Here is an 18,125-nt window from a genome sequence, read left to right on the forward strand (position 1 = left end):
CAAGAGATTGAAAATAATAGATTTAAAATTATTGATTCGAGTTATTTATTACAGAGCACTCCATTAATAAATGGCAATAATCAAAATGAGGAGAGTACTAGGACATCTTGCACTACATTAAAAGTATGTATGGTCAGTAATTTATATGTATAAAATTTTAAAATGTTTATGACAGATTGTTAATAATTGGTATTAATCTAAATTGGCAAACCCAATATATTAATTATTAAAAAACAATAACTACTTTACAGGAAGGTATATTTATTCTTAGTTTATTCGAATTATTAATAGATATTAGTTTTATACTATTTATATTATTATTACTTTATGGTATATAATATATAATGGGTGTCCCAATATTCCGTGGACATAGAACTATTACAAATTTCTGGAATCGAGTTCATTGAAGACAATTTACCTCTATACGAAAGTTCTTCGTTTGTCCGCTAGAGGGCATCAAATTTAAAAAAAAATAAACACATTTTTTCAGATATTTTAAGAACCGTTATTCTGATGTTTTGCTAAGGGCTTTAACGTTTGACTTTCAGGAAAATCAGAAAAGTACGGGAAGGGTGCAAATTACACTCCTACATAAATTTTAGTATAAATGTTTTCCAACTCCACCGACAGATTTTATTTTCGTAAAATGGTCCCTCTAGTATTTACAACATTTTTTGTCTCTTGTTAAAAAACGCCACATCGCATAGTTTTTGAGAAAACATTTTTTGGAGGATTAATTTTTCCAAAGCAGGCCTACAGAATATACAGAGAGTTTCAATATTTCGTGGCCATAGAACAACTACGTATTTTTTTAATCAAAATAAGTTAATTACACATAATTTGCCTTTTAACAAAATAATTGTTTCGTTTTTCCCTTAGAGGGCATCAATCAAAAATAAAGCTGAACGTTAATTATTTTTAAAAATTGTTATTTTTTTCAGCCTTTTATGAAGCTTATTGTCAAATATAATTTGTGATACTAACATAAAATTCCCTATTTTCGCCAACTAGATTATTAGAGCAGAATAGATTTTATAAGCTTCCATTGCTTCATGTTACAAAATACATTTTTTGGAAGTCAGCTTCGAAAAAATATTTTTTTTCTCAGGAACTAAGCGAGGTGGCGTTTTTTCACAAGAGACAAGCAATGTAATAAATAATAGAAGGGCCATTTTACGAAAAAAAAATAGGTCGTCGGTTGAGTTGGAAAATATTTATACTAAATTTTATGTCGGAGTGGGGGTAGTTTTCACCCTTCCCGTACTTTTTCTTGATTTTGTGATAGTCAAATGCATAGATAAATGCAACAAGTTTAGATTGGAAAGTCTGTAAAAAATTTAGGTCGCAAAATTATTTTGGATCGCGTCCGTTATACGCGATCTGACGCTGCTATAGCGGTCGCCAAAGAATATACCTAGCTAGAAAGAGAATGGACTCTGCCATACTGAAAAATGGTCCTACAGAAGTGGCGCCATCTATTGAGTAGAGCTTGTTTTAAATGGATCGAAGCGCGGGCTTTTTAAATGAGCGTATTTATTGAATTTTACTCTAAAATAATTAAATTTGATTATTACATTTATTTTTTACACAAATTGAACAATACTAATAACAAGTATCGTTGTGATGTGTAAAAAAATTTAACAGTATAATTTATACAATTATTAAATAAAATTAAAGCCAAACATGTGAAATATTATTTATTATTTAAAGTTTTTATTTATAAGTCAAATATCTAAACATCGTTTATTATAATAAAACAAGACCAACGCGTAATACGCCCAAAGTTTTGTAAACGGAGTAAATATAGAAATAGGTACTTACATGATGGCAAAAATAAAAGACTTACATTATATTTTTAGGGCCACAAACAAAAGGAATTGTCTAATTAAAACACATATAACAAATTATAGTTCGAAAAACATTTTGATAATCAGTTATTTGATAATATTATGATTGGCGCCAAATTGGCGCTATGACAACGACAATATTTTTTGAGAATTTGACAATAATATGACAATGGCCGTTGGAAACTATGGAAACTACAAAAAAATTCTGATTTAACGCCATCTGGCAATAACTAGTAGCAACTTCTTAACCTAAAAATAAAGTCCCTAGATATATAAAGTACCGCAATTACCGCCATATTGGCGCCAAAACTAGCGGCAAATTTAAAAAGGAGGCCAACATTTCGCTGTTTCGGCTTTTTAAGCAGCTGGTCGGTCCGGCGCCAATATGGCCGACCAACATTGACAGGCAAGCCGTAAAATAAAATATTTATTAATTGTAATAGAATTACGTTTATTATCTACAGTTTACCTTCATTTTAACGTAATATCAGGTGGTATATTAATATTCAATTTCATAAATTTAATTTTTTAGGCCTATATATTATGTTAAGAGGTTATAAACGAATGGTTTCCGTATATGTGTTTTTCATTTGTATTAGCATTTAATTATGTTACCTTTTAGCGCAAAGTACGCCAACAGAAGTAAGTTAATAGGTAAGAAGAAATAAAGTTGGAATAACATTTAGCATTTTAGTACTTAATTCAGTCGAAACAATTGGAAAAACTTTGTTGATGAGAACGGGATACCTATACCATAAGTAAACTTTCCCTATTATACCAGTTATGCTGTAGTTAGTTTTGACAAATAAGCATGAAAACGCAAGTCTCTGGAACTATGAATAAGCTACAAACTTAAATTTGAAGGCCGGCAAGACAAATGTGACACTTAAACAGTCCTACCACTACATTTTTTCCAGAAATACCCCAAAAATCCGCCATTTTGGCGCCAATAACATTGAACAAACCAATTGCGGTACTTTATATATCTAGGGACTTTACCTAAAAATTAATTGCACTACAACCTAGTGGCTAGGGGAACTATTTTATTTGAGATTTCCGTGGAAACGGTGGAACCGCTTTTGCTATTTCACTTTCCCGCCCCTGGCGGTCGCTAAGAACAACGGCAAACAAAAACAGAAATAATTTTCTCTTGTCAAAGTCAGAATCTTCAAAAATCATAACAATCTTTCAAAATCTAAACCGCTCTCATTAAAGAAATTCCGAAAAGTGTTTATAGCGTCCATTTTCAAAATAATTATTGCTATCTTGTGAGTTTAATTCAAGTTTTATTTACTCCAACTGGTGATAATTGTGAAAAAGTGGCATTAAAAACTTAAAAAGCTGTGCTGTGAACTGTGAACTGCAAAAACCATCGTGGATCGTGGCATAACGTCGCCGTCGGTTTCCAATGTTTCGTAGGTATTTCATACATGCGTCCTTATATAAAATAAAGTTTCTTGTATGCAACACACTGTATTTTATTTATAAAATTAAACGAAAATATTAATAAATTTGAATAAACAATATTTGGCGATATAATTCCGGAAAAAGCCGAACCGCTCCGAAATTTTCAAAAGTTTTGGGTCGCGACCGTTGCAAGAATAGCGCCAAATAGTGTTTACATTGTCCTTATTGGCACTTTCCAATCTAAACTTGTTTCATTTATCTATGGTCAAATGTTAAAGCAGTTAGCAAAATATAGACACTCAAAATCACATTCAAATCGGTATAACGGGATAAGTTATGTCCAATGAACTTATTTTGATTCCATAAATATGTAGTATTGTAGGTCTATGTCCACGAAATATTCGGACACCCTGTATAAATTCTTTAAATTGCAACAATACCAACAATATGTACTACAATATATGTAGGTATAAGTATTCATGCCCAATGACATAAGTTACAAAAAAAGTTGGTTTGACATAAATTTGTAAATTTTCAGGTTAACTGAAACTAATCTAATAACGTTATTTAGCACATTTTTAAATGAACAAAAGTAATTTATTTTATACTGGTACCTAAAATAAACAATTAGCAGCGGCATTATACACGTAAATATGTAAATAAGTGAAGGAAAAAAATACCTCAAAACAAATAAGAAATTCAACATTTGCTACCAACTCAGTTTATAAATTATGTTTACAGTGTGTGCCAAAAAGTTTGAAACAAATAGGAACACAATTATTGTTATTGAATTATTATAAATATACGTATATAAAAGAATATATGGAAAAAAATAATTTTGGTATACATCGCAGGATAACTAACATGGCGTAAATTAAAAAAACACATATATTTTTATTAGATATACATAAATTAGTGATATACATAAGATATACATAAAGTAGTTGTGGTGATTTAGTGTTTTATTTTGCTAGATATACATAAAACAAGATAAATCTCATATTACAATATTTTTCTTTACTTTCCCGTATATAATAATAAAAAAAATTGTCAGTTTCAAGAACTGAACTTTTTCAACTGCAACCTAACTGCCTAAAACATTTTTTTTCTATAAAATAGAAAATCAATTTATTTTAAAATATGTATATTGTGAATCCATAGGGTATTGAATTCATTGTCGATGGTCTGACATTTTCTGAAATTATTTTTTATGGCATTTATATAACGGGTGCCTCTCAAAAGTGGCTCACTCCTATAACCTTTTTTTTAAATAAAAAACGAGATTTGGTATATTAGTAAATATATGACATAAATTAGTACTGATTCACGTATTCAATTGTTTGTGGTCACCTCCTGTTTCACCGGAAATGACTACAACTCTTGATTTTTAAATGGCACCCCCGGTATATTTTTACTTTATTTTTTTTCTTTTTATTCTTGGCTTTACAAATACAAATACAAATACTTTATTGCCTACAAAATGATCTTCCCGATCACAAAGCAACGTCACAGAACAGAGTATATTATCCCATTACAGAGTATATTACCTTAGAACATTAAAACATAGTAATAAATACACAAATATAACAATAATAAAAATTTAACAATATTCAGACAAAGGACATAATTAAAATTCAAAGTTAAAGCTGTAAAAACCGCGTGCGTATAAAAATTCCAACACCGACCCCCTAAAGTGGTAATCGCTACCTACAGCCCTAATATTTGCTGGGAGCATTTCAAAGGCCTTGACCGCTCTGTAGCCTGGTCTTTAGGTGGTTGGGGTTGTAAAGATGTTACTGGATTTTGTTTATTAATTTATTTTTATCTACGGCGTTTCGACTGTATATGTCTTTCAAGTCTGAAACGTAGAATTCCTACAGAATTAAAATTGTGAAAAACTGGACAAGCACACAATAGCACATATTAAAACTATTATTTTATTTGTTTAGGGACATCACACTTTAGTATACAGCACGTATTTTCTCGCAGACCGTTTTGTATAAAACATATTCATCGTTTCAATAGCCGATGTCTTTTTACTTTATTCGATAGGAAGTACTCTGAATAGAATGACATATCATATGTCAACTTTTGACATTTTGACTTAAGAACATATTGTATTTTAAATTTAAATCTAGAGTGCCATGGCTGTGTTAAAAACAATAATTCTTAATCAAGGAGCTGATGAAAAATATATTTCATCGTCTAATGTTTTTTGTGTCTTGTCCTGGCCGCGGCCGGTTAAAAGATGTCCAAATCATATTTTTAATCATATCTCAAGTTTTTCAAATGGAATATGGGTGGCTCATTAGCATATTTGGAGGAAATATAATTTCTTTACGAATAATTTTGTACCATACACTTGGTATTTCGAGTCAAACTGTCGTTATAAACCGCACGTTTTAGTTTCAAATAAACCATATTCGAAAATCTCAGAAGTTGACATATGATATGTCATTCTATTCAGAGTGTCATTTTCTATCGAATAAAGTAAAAATATACCGAGGGTGCCATTTAAAAATCAAAAGTCGTCATTTCCGGTGAAACAGGAAGTGACCAAAAAGAATTGACAAACAAAAGATGATTGAAAGACAAAAATATGATTTTTAAAACTTTTTGAAAAACATATCAAATTAATATTTTTTGGGAGTTCCCTGTTTGGGAAGTCCCTGTATATTTCTAATAATTGCTTCATATACGTAGGTAAAATTGAATTTTAATCAACAAAGTATTTTATTTAACATTTTTCAATATTTGGAACCACGTTTTTTTGAATAATATGTTCAGAGTATCTATTTTTGTTATTTGAATGGCCTATATGCAAAATATAAAATACAACCCCCGTACTCGGTATTTAGATCATTCAAAGTTTACAGGATTAAAAATGTTTTAATTCTGTGAACTTTGATCAGTAAATATTATTTTCAGCCAATTTTGTTTAGTCTATATAAAAAAAGTATTTATTGTTTTAATCTCGGTCTGCACATAACCTTTTACCGCTTAGGTTAAAACGGAATACCGTCCAGAAAACTGACTATGGTTCTTAAGACAATCAGTTAATTTGGCTTTTTATGCATTTTTAACATAAGGAATAGACTTATTTTGTACATTTAGAAAAAAACTTTGTTATCAAATTCATTTGCTAATGACATTCCGGTAGCCAAAATACTGTTATTTTAACGAAAGATTTTAACATGTCTTACTTGTACAGAGTGACAATTTGAAAACGAACAGTATTTAATATTAGGGTACCTCTACCGATGATAATATAAAATTTTGGCGAGAAATACGTCAATTTACATATCAAGGGGGACAATTTTTGAGGCATTTGTTGTCGTGTTACTTTCAACCCTTTGACCTCCAGGGCACCTACCCCTAAAGGTACTCTCAAAAAAATAATGCAGTTTATGTAGAATTCTATAAGAAACACAAAAATGGTAAAAGAAATAGGGATTAGAAGATACACTAATAGATTTGTTCGGGTTCTTGTTATTACCGATTCTGAACCGTCCTAGAACTGTGATGCGTATGCGCAGAAGGAAATATGTAGACATTATTTCATTTGCGCATGCGCTGCAGAGTTCTAGGACGGTTCAGAATCGGTAATAACAAGAACCCGAGAAAAGCTAATATCTACAAATTGAGCGTTTATATACTCGCTCAGTTAGTTCGAGGGGGTGTGGCAAAACTAGCCAAGCGCCAAGTCAAAACCAACCGAGCGTAAGAATTAGTGACCGAAACTCGAGCAGTAGGAACAGAGAACTGCAAGGAATTGGGCCACTATCTCTGTTCATACTATCTTTTCATTTATTAATTTTGATGCTCTCATATGCATCTAATTGTCTCTAATTTCAGACTTGTTTAACTAATTTTAAATTATTAATATCTATACAATGTTCTTTATCAACAATATGTTCAGCAACGCAAAATTTATCTGGTCTACCATATCTTATCTGAGCTATATATTCTTTAAATCTAGTTAATATTGATCTTCTAGTTTGCCCAACACATTTATGGTTACAATCTTTACATGAAATTTCATAAATACCCGACCTTTCTAGTGGAAGTGTTTTATTTTTAGGATTACCTAATAATTGTTGTAATTTAGTATTAGCACTATACACAAGTTTATAATTGACATAGATTATATTTCTCATTATTCAATTTCCAAAAAAACTGATAATAACTCACTAAAAAAATTGTCAACAACAATTTATCAACTTAGCAATTATCTTCATATTGTAGATATATTGCCATATTTTTTACATATCTGCAAAATGTTAAACCCTTTTTAAAATGGAGCAGATTCACTGATGGTACAAGAATCCATATTTGCCAAAAATCATATCACTACTAGTTCTCCCATAAACGTCTAACCTACCTTCGAATCCTTTTCGAATCCACTGTGAATCACTCTATCTGTTGCTATAGTTTTCTATTGCAATGTTGCCAGTAAGCGAGGGTTTTAGGGTCCGAATTCTGAACACCTGCACCGATTGACGTGAAATTTTTACAATGAATAGAGATATATGTAAGAACAAAAGTTACATAGTAGCGATGGGTGCTTTCACCCTGGGGGTGAGTGCCACCCCTTCTCGGGGGTGAAAAATAAATCACCCATTTTAATTGCAAAAATCAATAAAGGGATGAATTCTAAGCAAAAAATGTTCTATAACATTTTTTTAGAAAATTCATATTTTCCAACGTATTGAGGATTGAGAATCTTGATTTTTCATCTAAAAACTGCATATTTTTGCCATTTTTTATAAATAACTCGAAAAACCTTGCGATAAAACCTTGGGCTTTATCGCAAAACTCATATAAAGCAGAAATGAAACTTTTGGAATAACGAATCGATTCATTTTTTATTGATTACCGTAAGTGTAATAATAGCCGAGTTATCACTCTGTAAATGTGATTTTTTATTTTTCGAAAACTAAATTGCAACATTTTACCGTAAAATAATTGCGGAAGAACACATTTTTCGAAGGAAATTAATATCCCTATTTTTAAAGTGGTTAAAAAGGCCTTTTAAATGCTTTTTTAAAAAAGTTTATAGGTCAAAAACTTGCGGAGCATATGATAAAAATAAAACGGTCACCTCATTATTTCTAAAAAAAATAACAACAAAATCTATGACTAAAATCATAGAAATAATAACTAAGCGTAATACATGTACGGCTGACTATATTTAGGTACTAACAATGGGCTCTGTAAGTTAGAGCGGTTTAGACTGCCTAAATTTGGAAAAAAGTTGAAAATAATGAAAATTTAATTTTTTTATTTTTTCAAAAATTTTTTTTTTTTTACATATCTCAAAAACTAAGCAAGATACCTAAAAAATACAACAGATACAAATTAAAGGTCTTTTTGCAATATTATTGCTCTCTTTAAATTTTTCTGTAGATCTCTTTATTTCGTAGATATTACGTTTTTTTAGTTAGATTTGCGTGTAAGAACCACCTTCTTTGAAGCCTTAAAACCCAAAAATCTCGTAAAAATGAAGAGTTCAAGACTGTTTAACTATAGAGGTTAATTTGTAGGTCATGTAATTTCCTATAAATTGATAGTTTTATTTTCATGATTTTAGTCATCGATTTTGTTGTTAATTTTTTTCTGAAAAAATGAGGTGACCATTTTATTTTTATCATAACTCCGCGAGTTTTTGAGCTACAAACTTCAAAAGTCCTTTTAAAAAGCATTTAAAAGGTCTTTTCAAGCACATTAAAAACGGTCATATTCATTTTCTTCGAAAAATATGTTCTTCCGCCATTATTTTACTGTAAAAAGTTTCACATTTCACATTTACAGAGTGATAACTCGGCTATTATTACACTTACGGTAATCAATAAAAAATGAATCGATTCGTTATTCCAAAAGCTTCATTTCTGCTTTATATAAGTTTTGCGATAAAACGCAAGGTTTTCGAGTCATTTATAAAAAATGGCAAAAAATATGCAGTATTTAGATGAAAAATCAAGATTCTCAATCCTAAATAAGTCGGAAAATATGAATTTTCTAAAAAAATGTTATAGAATATTTTTTGCTTAGAATTCATCCCTTTATTGGTTTTTGCAATTAAAATGGGTGATTTATTTTTCCCCCGAAAAAGGGGTGGCACTCACCCCCAGGGTGAAAGCACACATCGCTACTATGTGACTTTTGATTCATATATATCTCTATTAACTGTTAAAATTTCACGTCAATCAGTTCGGGTGTTAAGAATTCGGAGGCAATACCCTATTTTTATCCTCGCTTACTGGCCTATGTAGAAGGGTAGTATTCAATCAGATTCATTAAAGTTACTGGGAATCTTAATAATTTAAAATTATTATTTTATTAGGTAATATTTAATTAATTTGCGCTAATATTATGCATTTAGCGTTATTTTTAAATAATAATCTAGTTCTGGAATTAATAAGGTTAGTCATTATTTCTATGTTTTATATTTGGTTAAAAAAGAAATTTAGTATAATTGCCTACATGAGTTGATATTTGCTATTTAAGATCTCGCCATTTTTTATTGGTCATTAACTTAGATTAAAAATAATCTAAAGTTCTTTGGTGTTCCCATTCCCTCTCTATACAATTTACAGGCGGGTTTTCCCTACTCTGATATTCTGGGAATTATCAGCGCTCGTTATATCTTTCCCTAAAATTTCAGTCAGTCACGCTTTATGTTGAACCAAGTTTTGATACATATTTTATTACACTGTTTTATCAGCTGCACTCTATGGACTTAACTTCGAATAATATGGGAGAAGAGGTACTTTTTTATTCTCTTTGTATTTTATTTTACTAATTTAATATTTTTCAGTGGTTTATTACCACATATTATTTTTTTAGGCTAATTATGCCTTATTTAACAAGGCCTTATTTCTTATTAATTGCTTTTAGTCTAGTTTTAAGTTCAGTATTTTGAAAAGGAATATCGTTTTTTATGTCGTTTTCCCACTAAATAAGAAGCCAGAGGGACAATATATTAACTGCTTCTAACTGTAGTGTTACCATAGGCGATTTATTGGATAATATTAATCTCAATATTACTATATTTTTTCTGCAGTAATTATTTTAATTAAACCTGTTATCTAGACATTTATTTCATTTTGTTTTCATTCCGTAAGAATTCTTTACGGTATACTCGGGTACAGTAATCTTTGACATAGTAGAAATGTTTATATGTACTATGGGTACAGCTTATCGCGTTTTCTAGCGCTTGTTAATTCAAATTGATTTGACTTAAAAATTTCTAATTATGTCTCTAATTTTTATCGTTTTTTATTTATAATTCTACATAATATTTCCTTATAAAATTTCCATACGTGAGAAAATATTTAACAAAATATTATCTGCGATATTATGTTATTCTAAAGTAATAATATATTTTATATTTTTTATAATTTAAAGTTTTATACATCTATGTAATATTTTTAGGAAAATATTATGATATAAGATGATATCTTTATATGTTGATTTTAACAACGTTTTGAATTTGATTGACACTATCTGATTTCTCTAAAAAATTGGAATTTTCTTTCCCACACAGATTATAAAATATCTACCTAAAAAATAATAGCATATAAATGCTGGATTCTCATTCTATTCGTGAGCGGTTAAATATAGTATAACAACTTATTGCATTAAATACAGGGTGTCCCAATATTCCGTGGACATAGAACTACTACGTATTTTTGGAATCAAAATAAGTTCATTGGACACAATTTGTTTAACACAGACTTGTTTTACCTCTACCGGGTGCGTCTCAAAAATGGCTCACTCCTATAACTTTTTTATTTTTACAGTTAAAAAAACGAGATTTGGTATGTTAGTATATGACATAAATTAGGATTGATTGACATATTCAATTGTTTTCGGTCACTTCCTGTTTCACCGGAAATGACTACAACTTTTGATTTTTAAATAGCACCCTCGGTATTTGTTTACTTTATTTGATAGGAAATAACACTCTAAATAAAATGACGTATCATATGTCAACTTTTGACATTCTCGCTTAAAACAAAATTGAATTTTAAAATTCAATCTAGAGTGCCATGGTTATGTTAAAAACACTAATTCTTAATCAAGGAGCCTTGGAAAAATAGATTTGGTCGTTTAATGTTTTTAGTGTCTTGTCCTGGTCAGTTAGAAAATGCTCAAATCGTATATTTAATCATTTCTCAATTTTTTCAAATGGAACTCATCAAATGGAGGGTGACTCATTAGCATATTTGGAAAAAGCATTTTTTTACGAATAATTTGGTACCACACACTTGATATTTCGAGTGAAATTTTCGTTACGAACCGCAAGATATAATTTCAAATAAACCATATGCGAAAATGTTAAAAGTTGACATATGATATGTCATTCTATTCAGAGTGTTATTTCCTATCGAATAAAGTAAAAAAATACCGAGGGTGCCATTTAAAAATCAAATGTTGTAGTCATTTCCGGTGAAACAGGAAGTGACCAAAAACAATTGAATACGTCGGTCAATCCTAATTTATGTCATATACTAACATAACAAATCTCGTTTTTTTAACTGCAAAAATAAAAAAGTTATAGGAGTTAGCCACTTTTAAGACGCACCCGGTATACAAAAGTGCTTCGTTTGTTCGCTAGAGGGCATCAAACTTTAAAATAATAAACACATTTTTTAAGATATTATAAGAACCGTTATTCTGATTTGAATGAGATTTTGGATGACTCTGTTTTGCTAAAAGTGCTTTAACATTTGACTTTCATGAAAATCAAGAAAAAGTACGGGAAGGGTGAAAACTACCACCAACCCTACATAAATTTTAGTGTAAATATTTTGCAACTCCACCGACTACAGATCTACAGATTTTCTTTTCGTAAAATGGGCCCTCTAGGATTTACTACATTTTTGTCTCTTGTAAAAATGCGTCACATCGCATAGTCGAGAAGAAATAATTTGGAGAATTTATTTTTCCAAAGTAGACCTACAAAATATACAGGGGTTCCAATATTCCGTAGACATAGAAGAACTACTATTTTTTATGAATACCATATAGAAGGATATGGTAGTAGTCCATATAGAAGGACCATTTTACGAAAGAAAAGTCGGTGGTCGGTTGAGTGTGAAAATATGTATACTATAATGTATGTAAGGGTGGGGGTAGATTTCACCCTTCCTGTACATTTTCTTGATTTTTGTGAAAGTCAAATATTAAAGCACTTAGCAAAACGTAGACACCCAAAATTTCATTCAAAACGGAATAACGGTTCTGCAAATATCTGAAAAAATGTGTTTATTTTTTTAAAGTTATGCCTTCTAACGGACAAACGAAGCACTTTTGTATAGAGGTAAATTGTATCCAATAAACTTATTTTGATTCCAAAAATACGTAGTAGTTCTATGTCCACGGATTATTGAGACACCCTGTATATGCAAAGAAAAAAAATTGTCAAACATTAATTTATTTTTTTCTTTCATCAAGATTGCTTCTGACAACTCATCGCTCTCTTCATTCGCATCTGATGTTGAAACTACACCTAGTCCGACTGTCGATGATCATCATGCGAAAATTCGTTGGCTTATTGAAAACTTTGAAACTGATAGACGACGAACTTTACCAGCCAGGTTAAAAAGGACAGACGATTCTCCAGGATTTTCGGGGACTAACAAAATTGAAAAGCTTAAAAATTCATTAAAACTGTCATCAGGTAGGTGTATATGTTACGGTTAAAGTCCGATGTCCGGTTAATGTCGACATTAACAGGTTAATGTTTGGGTTTGGTTATGTTTTTGGTTGTTTTGTTTTGTGTTAAGAGAAACTTCAGTTCCGGAAACTTCAGCAGCATATTATGCAGATAAAAATACGTAAAAAAGTTTGTATAAATTTATGTCCTCAAATGCTTCGTTTCGGAGATACAGGGTGTAAAAGTTTCATTTTTATTTCGATTTTTTCCAAATAATTTCCGAAGTAACGTCAATATTTGGATGAAAATTGGCGCCTGGGAGTTTTTTGACATGAAAAATTTGATTTTGATGTCATTATGACTCCTGTTAGTAGGGGGCGTCACCTACATGTGTTTTAACTGTTTTGAAGAGTAAAAAACTTTTCGTCCATACCTGTATAAAAGTACTGAGTATAAAAATATACACTTACGTCATTTTCTACGTAAAACAATATCTCTTGGTAAAAATCGCTACGAGCAACCGTTCTCAAGATAATTAGAATGGAAATAGTCAATAGATGTCATTATTGACAAAAAATAAACACGTTGAGTAGATAGTTATTTGACTGAAAAAATAAATTTGCGTTATGATAAAACAGTTTCTGTTGACCTTTTGGCACAAAAACATTTTAAAATTTATGATTTCAGTCTAATAACTATTTAGTCAACATGTTTAATTAATGTCCATTCTGACAGGTTGTAGATAAATTCGATTCCAAATATCTCGTGAACTATAAGGCCGGGACACACCTATCATGTACGTTTCCGATCCGGCTCCGATCACTCAGTCGGACGACTGTATGAGAAGGTATGACGTTACTACGTTATTTTAACCAGCGTAGTTTACACCTTTCCGATACGTGATTCTTCCCCGCTCCTACTCGACTCCGTTCCTGCATCCGTTCGTGTTCCGATTGTCAGTCTATTCGTCGATGCCGGCTGTGGGACGAGTGTCGTTTTAAACTATTTTGTTTATTTTTGTTTTTGCTGTGTTATTTTTAGTTTTTTATTAAAATAATAAAAAATGTCAACAATAAAACCGGAGCAACTAATTGAAGAAGTGAGGTAATATCCAGTGCTGTGTGACCAGACCAAAGAGCAGTAACGAAACTCCGACTACAAAGATATAAAATCTGCCTTTTTGGCTGTTCTCTATAAAAGCTTTCTCATTTTCCTCATCTTCTTCTTCCAAACAAAGTGTCACCATGGCTAAATCACTGTTACTAAAATTATTAAACATTTTGCGCACACGACTTCATGCGACGATTGTTGAATCAAGACTGGCGATTGTATCCAGCCGAAGTCCGAAATCGCGAAGGAGTCGGAAGCATGTATGACATGTGTGTACTCACCATTTCCGATCCCACAGCGATCCGCTTCTAGGGCAAAATCGGACCGGAGCCAGTTTGGAAACGTGCATGATTGGTTACTCGTAGTGATTTTTAGTGAGAGACCTTTTTTACGTAAAAAACGTCGTAAATGTATATTTGTTTAATCAGTAGTTTTATACAGGTACGGACAATAAGTTATTACTCTTCAAACCAGTTAAAAAATATGTAGGTGGCGCCCTCTACAGGTAGGAGTCATATTGACATCAAAATCAAATTTCTCATGTCAAAAAACTCTCAGACACTAATTTTCATCCAAATATTGACATTATTTCATAAATTATTTGGAAAAAATCAAAATAAAAATGACTTCTACACCCTGTATCTCCGAAACTAAGCATTTTAGGACATACATATTTATACGAACTTTTTTACTTATTTTTATCTGCAGAATATGCTGAAGAAGTTTCCGGAATATAGTTCGGACCACCCTGTATATTAAACAAAAGTAATTAGCTGACATTGAATGAGCGAAAGCATATAAATTCAGATGTGGATCTGTTTCTTTCTTAATATTCAACAATAATAATATGTTTATTATCTATTTTCAGTTCATGTACTAAATAATGTCACAATGAATCCGAATCCTAGAAATCTACCCAAAGAAGGCAGCCGCCATGACAGTAAAATAGCGGATATCATTACCAAATTTCAGACCTACCAAAGAACAATGCCAAAATATCAAAAACCTAATGTAAATAAAAACACGCTTTTTTATTGCTGCCTCATCATCGAAAAAGTACAAGACTGTGCTCAAATAAAATTCAAATATCCACCTCAGGTACGTATTAAGCTTCATTCAGAACCTCGCAATTAGTGGAATAAATGAGTAATTTCAATTAGCGTAGAAGTTTGTTCCTGTAATTTGAATTTAAGCTTTCAGAACGTCAATATTAGTAATAGGAATTTTCAATTAGTGGAAAAAGTTAACAAACTTTTAACTTTTCCGCTAATTATAGAACCAGACGAGATCACTAATTGCGAGGTTCTGAATGCAGCTCATACAAAATGTTCAAATGCAATTAAAACATCTTTAAAAATGATAATAATATTATGATATATAATAACTTTTACTTTAATTTATTGATAGTTTAAATTTAAAAATATTTCTGCAGTCTGTATAACATTGTTATCATTTGTTGAGACATCCTGTATACTATTTTTAAATTAAGTATTTATTATCTGTAAACCAATAGACAGTTAAAGCAAGGCCAAAGACGTAGACGTAAACGTATCGTTTGACATGTACGCTTGCGCAGTGAGAAATTCACTTGCGTTTACGGATACGTGATACGTATCTTTACGTGTCTTTACGTACGTACAAAACGCAAACGTATCGAGCCGAAGGAGTTTCGATTTTCACCCGAATGATGCCGAACGTACAAATTCACAAACAACTCGTTTCCACAACTCCCTAGTAATTAAGTTATTTCATAAATTTTGGGTCCAGTGTCACAGAACTGGGCCTATTTTATTACAATAAATTAGTATGAAAATATTAAGCATCATAATAAACTCATTTGTAATCTATTTAATTAAATGCTAGTTCTTATAGCTAAAATCCATATGAGGATTCTAAAAGATGGAATCTAATAAATAATCATAAAGCTGTGTCTGTTTTCCAATATTTTTTTATTACGAAGAACATTTTAAGTTGTAAGGACTAATTTCTGTAATAAAATAATTTCCGTTTATAATTTTCTTCATTTTTCGATATTACTTTTATAAATTTAATGTGGAATCAATGGAATAATAGATATCCATTTTCAATTTTAAAATGAAATAAATTGTTTCACAAAACAATTTAGAATTACAAATGTACCATTTGCATTACGTACGTCAAAATACTTGCTTTAACTCTTGTTTACACGACAACGCAACGGCAGACGTAACGTAAGTTTCTGTGTTACGTGTCGAGAGATACGTATACGTATTGTGCCTTGCTTTAACTGTCTAATGATGGACATACACTCGGTATATGTTGAAATTTGGGTAAAAACCCGATGTTTTGCATCCCAATGGGTAAATACAGGATACATTGAATATAGAGAGACAAAATAAAAAGCGGCATACAGTGTTGCCGGTTCGTACAAGAAATAAAATAATAAACGAAGATAATATACCTAAGCTATTCAATAATGCCCATTTCTGTTAGAAAGTTGTTTAAGAATCTATTATCTACGTCAGTGAGTTAAGAAACTCTTAACTCACGCATTTTCATTGCCGCACTCCTTGTTTAGATAACTACCAAAGAGAAAAAAATATTTTGTAAAACATTTATTTTGGACTAAATACCTACTAAATACAAATAAACTGTTCTATTGATAATAATTATAAAAACATGAAAACTTATTTATTATAAATGTTAATGATACAGTTTGAACAATTTTTTAAGTAAATGCCTGTCATTGAATAGAAAGCCCAAAGAGACGAAGGCTTATCAGTAGCGGATAAATTAGAAAAATATGTTATGAGTACCTTTTTATTTCTATAGTTGTGTACTTTTTTTTTCGGTGCACCATTTTTCATTTATATGTATGTATATTTACACTTCTGTTTCGATCTTGTTGGAAGCACTCCAGAAATGGCTCTGAATGCCTCTTCTTCTATGTCAGAGGGAATACTTTCCCAATCGTTCATTTTTTAAACTAGTGTACTAAGTACAATAATTTTTAAAATTCATTATGTGTTTTTATAGTTTGACGTAGATAAAATATTGTATAATACACGCGAGTTAACTCCATTAAGATACTTGTGTGGTTACACAGCTCGTGCTACACACTCGTGCAACTTTCACACGCGTAACATAATGATGCTGTTAACTCGCTTGTATCGTAAATATCTATTACAGCTGAGTAAAATAGTATGTCCAACAGGAGATTGCCTGACAGTTATATCTGCATTGTAATTCACAGGCAAATTCTATTCTCTGTCGTTTTTTGAATGTTGTCCGTCGAAATCTTCCTTGACTTGTTGGACAAACTTTACTACTCTTGAAAACATTGCAGTATGCTGTCAAAAGATATGAATCATATATCACATAATATTATCATATTTAGGTGGAAGTCCCTCGCGAAATTGAATATCTTTGTTTTCCTGAAAATCCGAATAGTCCTCCCCTAGAGGGCAGTAGTGCAGCTCAAGCTTACACGTTATTAATTACAAGTGATACTGGAGAAAGGACTTACGGATATTGCCGAAGGGTCTTACCTGAAGGATCCTCACATTGTCTACCTTTGGCTTACTGTATTTTAAGTAAATATAGGTAAGTTTGATTTTATACGTTTTATTATTACTTTAAAGCAATACATAAAGAATCAATTATGTATTGGATAGTCTAATAATAAAAGGACGTTCGCTGTAACTCGGAAACCGTTAATGATGGATAAAATATAAACCAAGAATATTTAACTAACAGTTGAAACTCGCTGACGACCAGGTCCCAGCGGCTTATCAAGTTGCTACTATACAACAGCATTAAAGGGTCCATGGGAAAACATGATAAAGATCATTTTACTCATTTTACTGGACGACTGGTGGTTATCATTTTTTTTTTCTTAGGATTGATAGACATATTCAATTGTTATTGGTCACTTCCTCTTTCACCGGGAATGATTACAAATTACAACTTTTGATTTTTAAATGACACCTTACACTTTATTCAATAGAAAATGACACTCTGAATAGAATAACGTATCATATGTCAACTTTTGACATTTCAAATTTCGTTTTTTTTTTCTGAAAAAAATGAAAAAGTTATAGGGGTGAGCCACTTTTGAGACG

The 18,125-nt window shown here is 31.0% G+C and overlaps 1 protein-coding gene across 1 annotated transcript in view; it reads left to right on the forward strand.

Moving 5' to 3' along the window:
- LOC115881873 overlaps window positions 1-18,125 on the forward strand; it is a 33,768-nt gene that overhangs the window by 1,993 nt on the left and 13,650 nt on the right. The window contains exons 4-7 of the mRNA XM_030899577.1: window positions 55-123; window positions 12,714-12,939; window positions 14,894-15,123; window positions 17,402-17,607. Coding sequence (XP_030755437.1) covers window positions 55-123; window positions 12,714-12,939; window positions 14,894-15,123; window positions 17,402-17,607 — 731 coding nt within the window. The remainder of the gene's footprint in view (window positions 1-54; window positions 124-12,713; window positions 12,940-14,893; window positions 15,124-17,401; window positions 17,608-18,125) is intronic.

This window comes from Sitophilus oryzae, unplaced genomic scaffold (genome assembly GCF_002938485.1).
Source record: "Sitophilus oryzae breed Bouriz unplaced genomic scaffold, Soryzae_2.0 scaffold_1744_pilon_pilon, whole genome shotgun sequence".
Classification (NCBI taxonomy): domain Eukaryota; kingdom Metazoa; phylum Arthropoda; class Insecta; order Coleoptera; family Curculionidae; genus Sitophilus; species Sitophilus oryzae.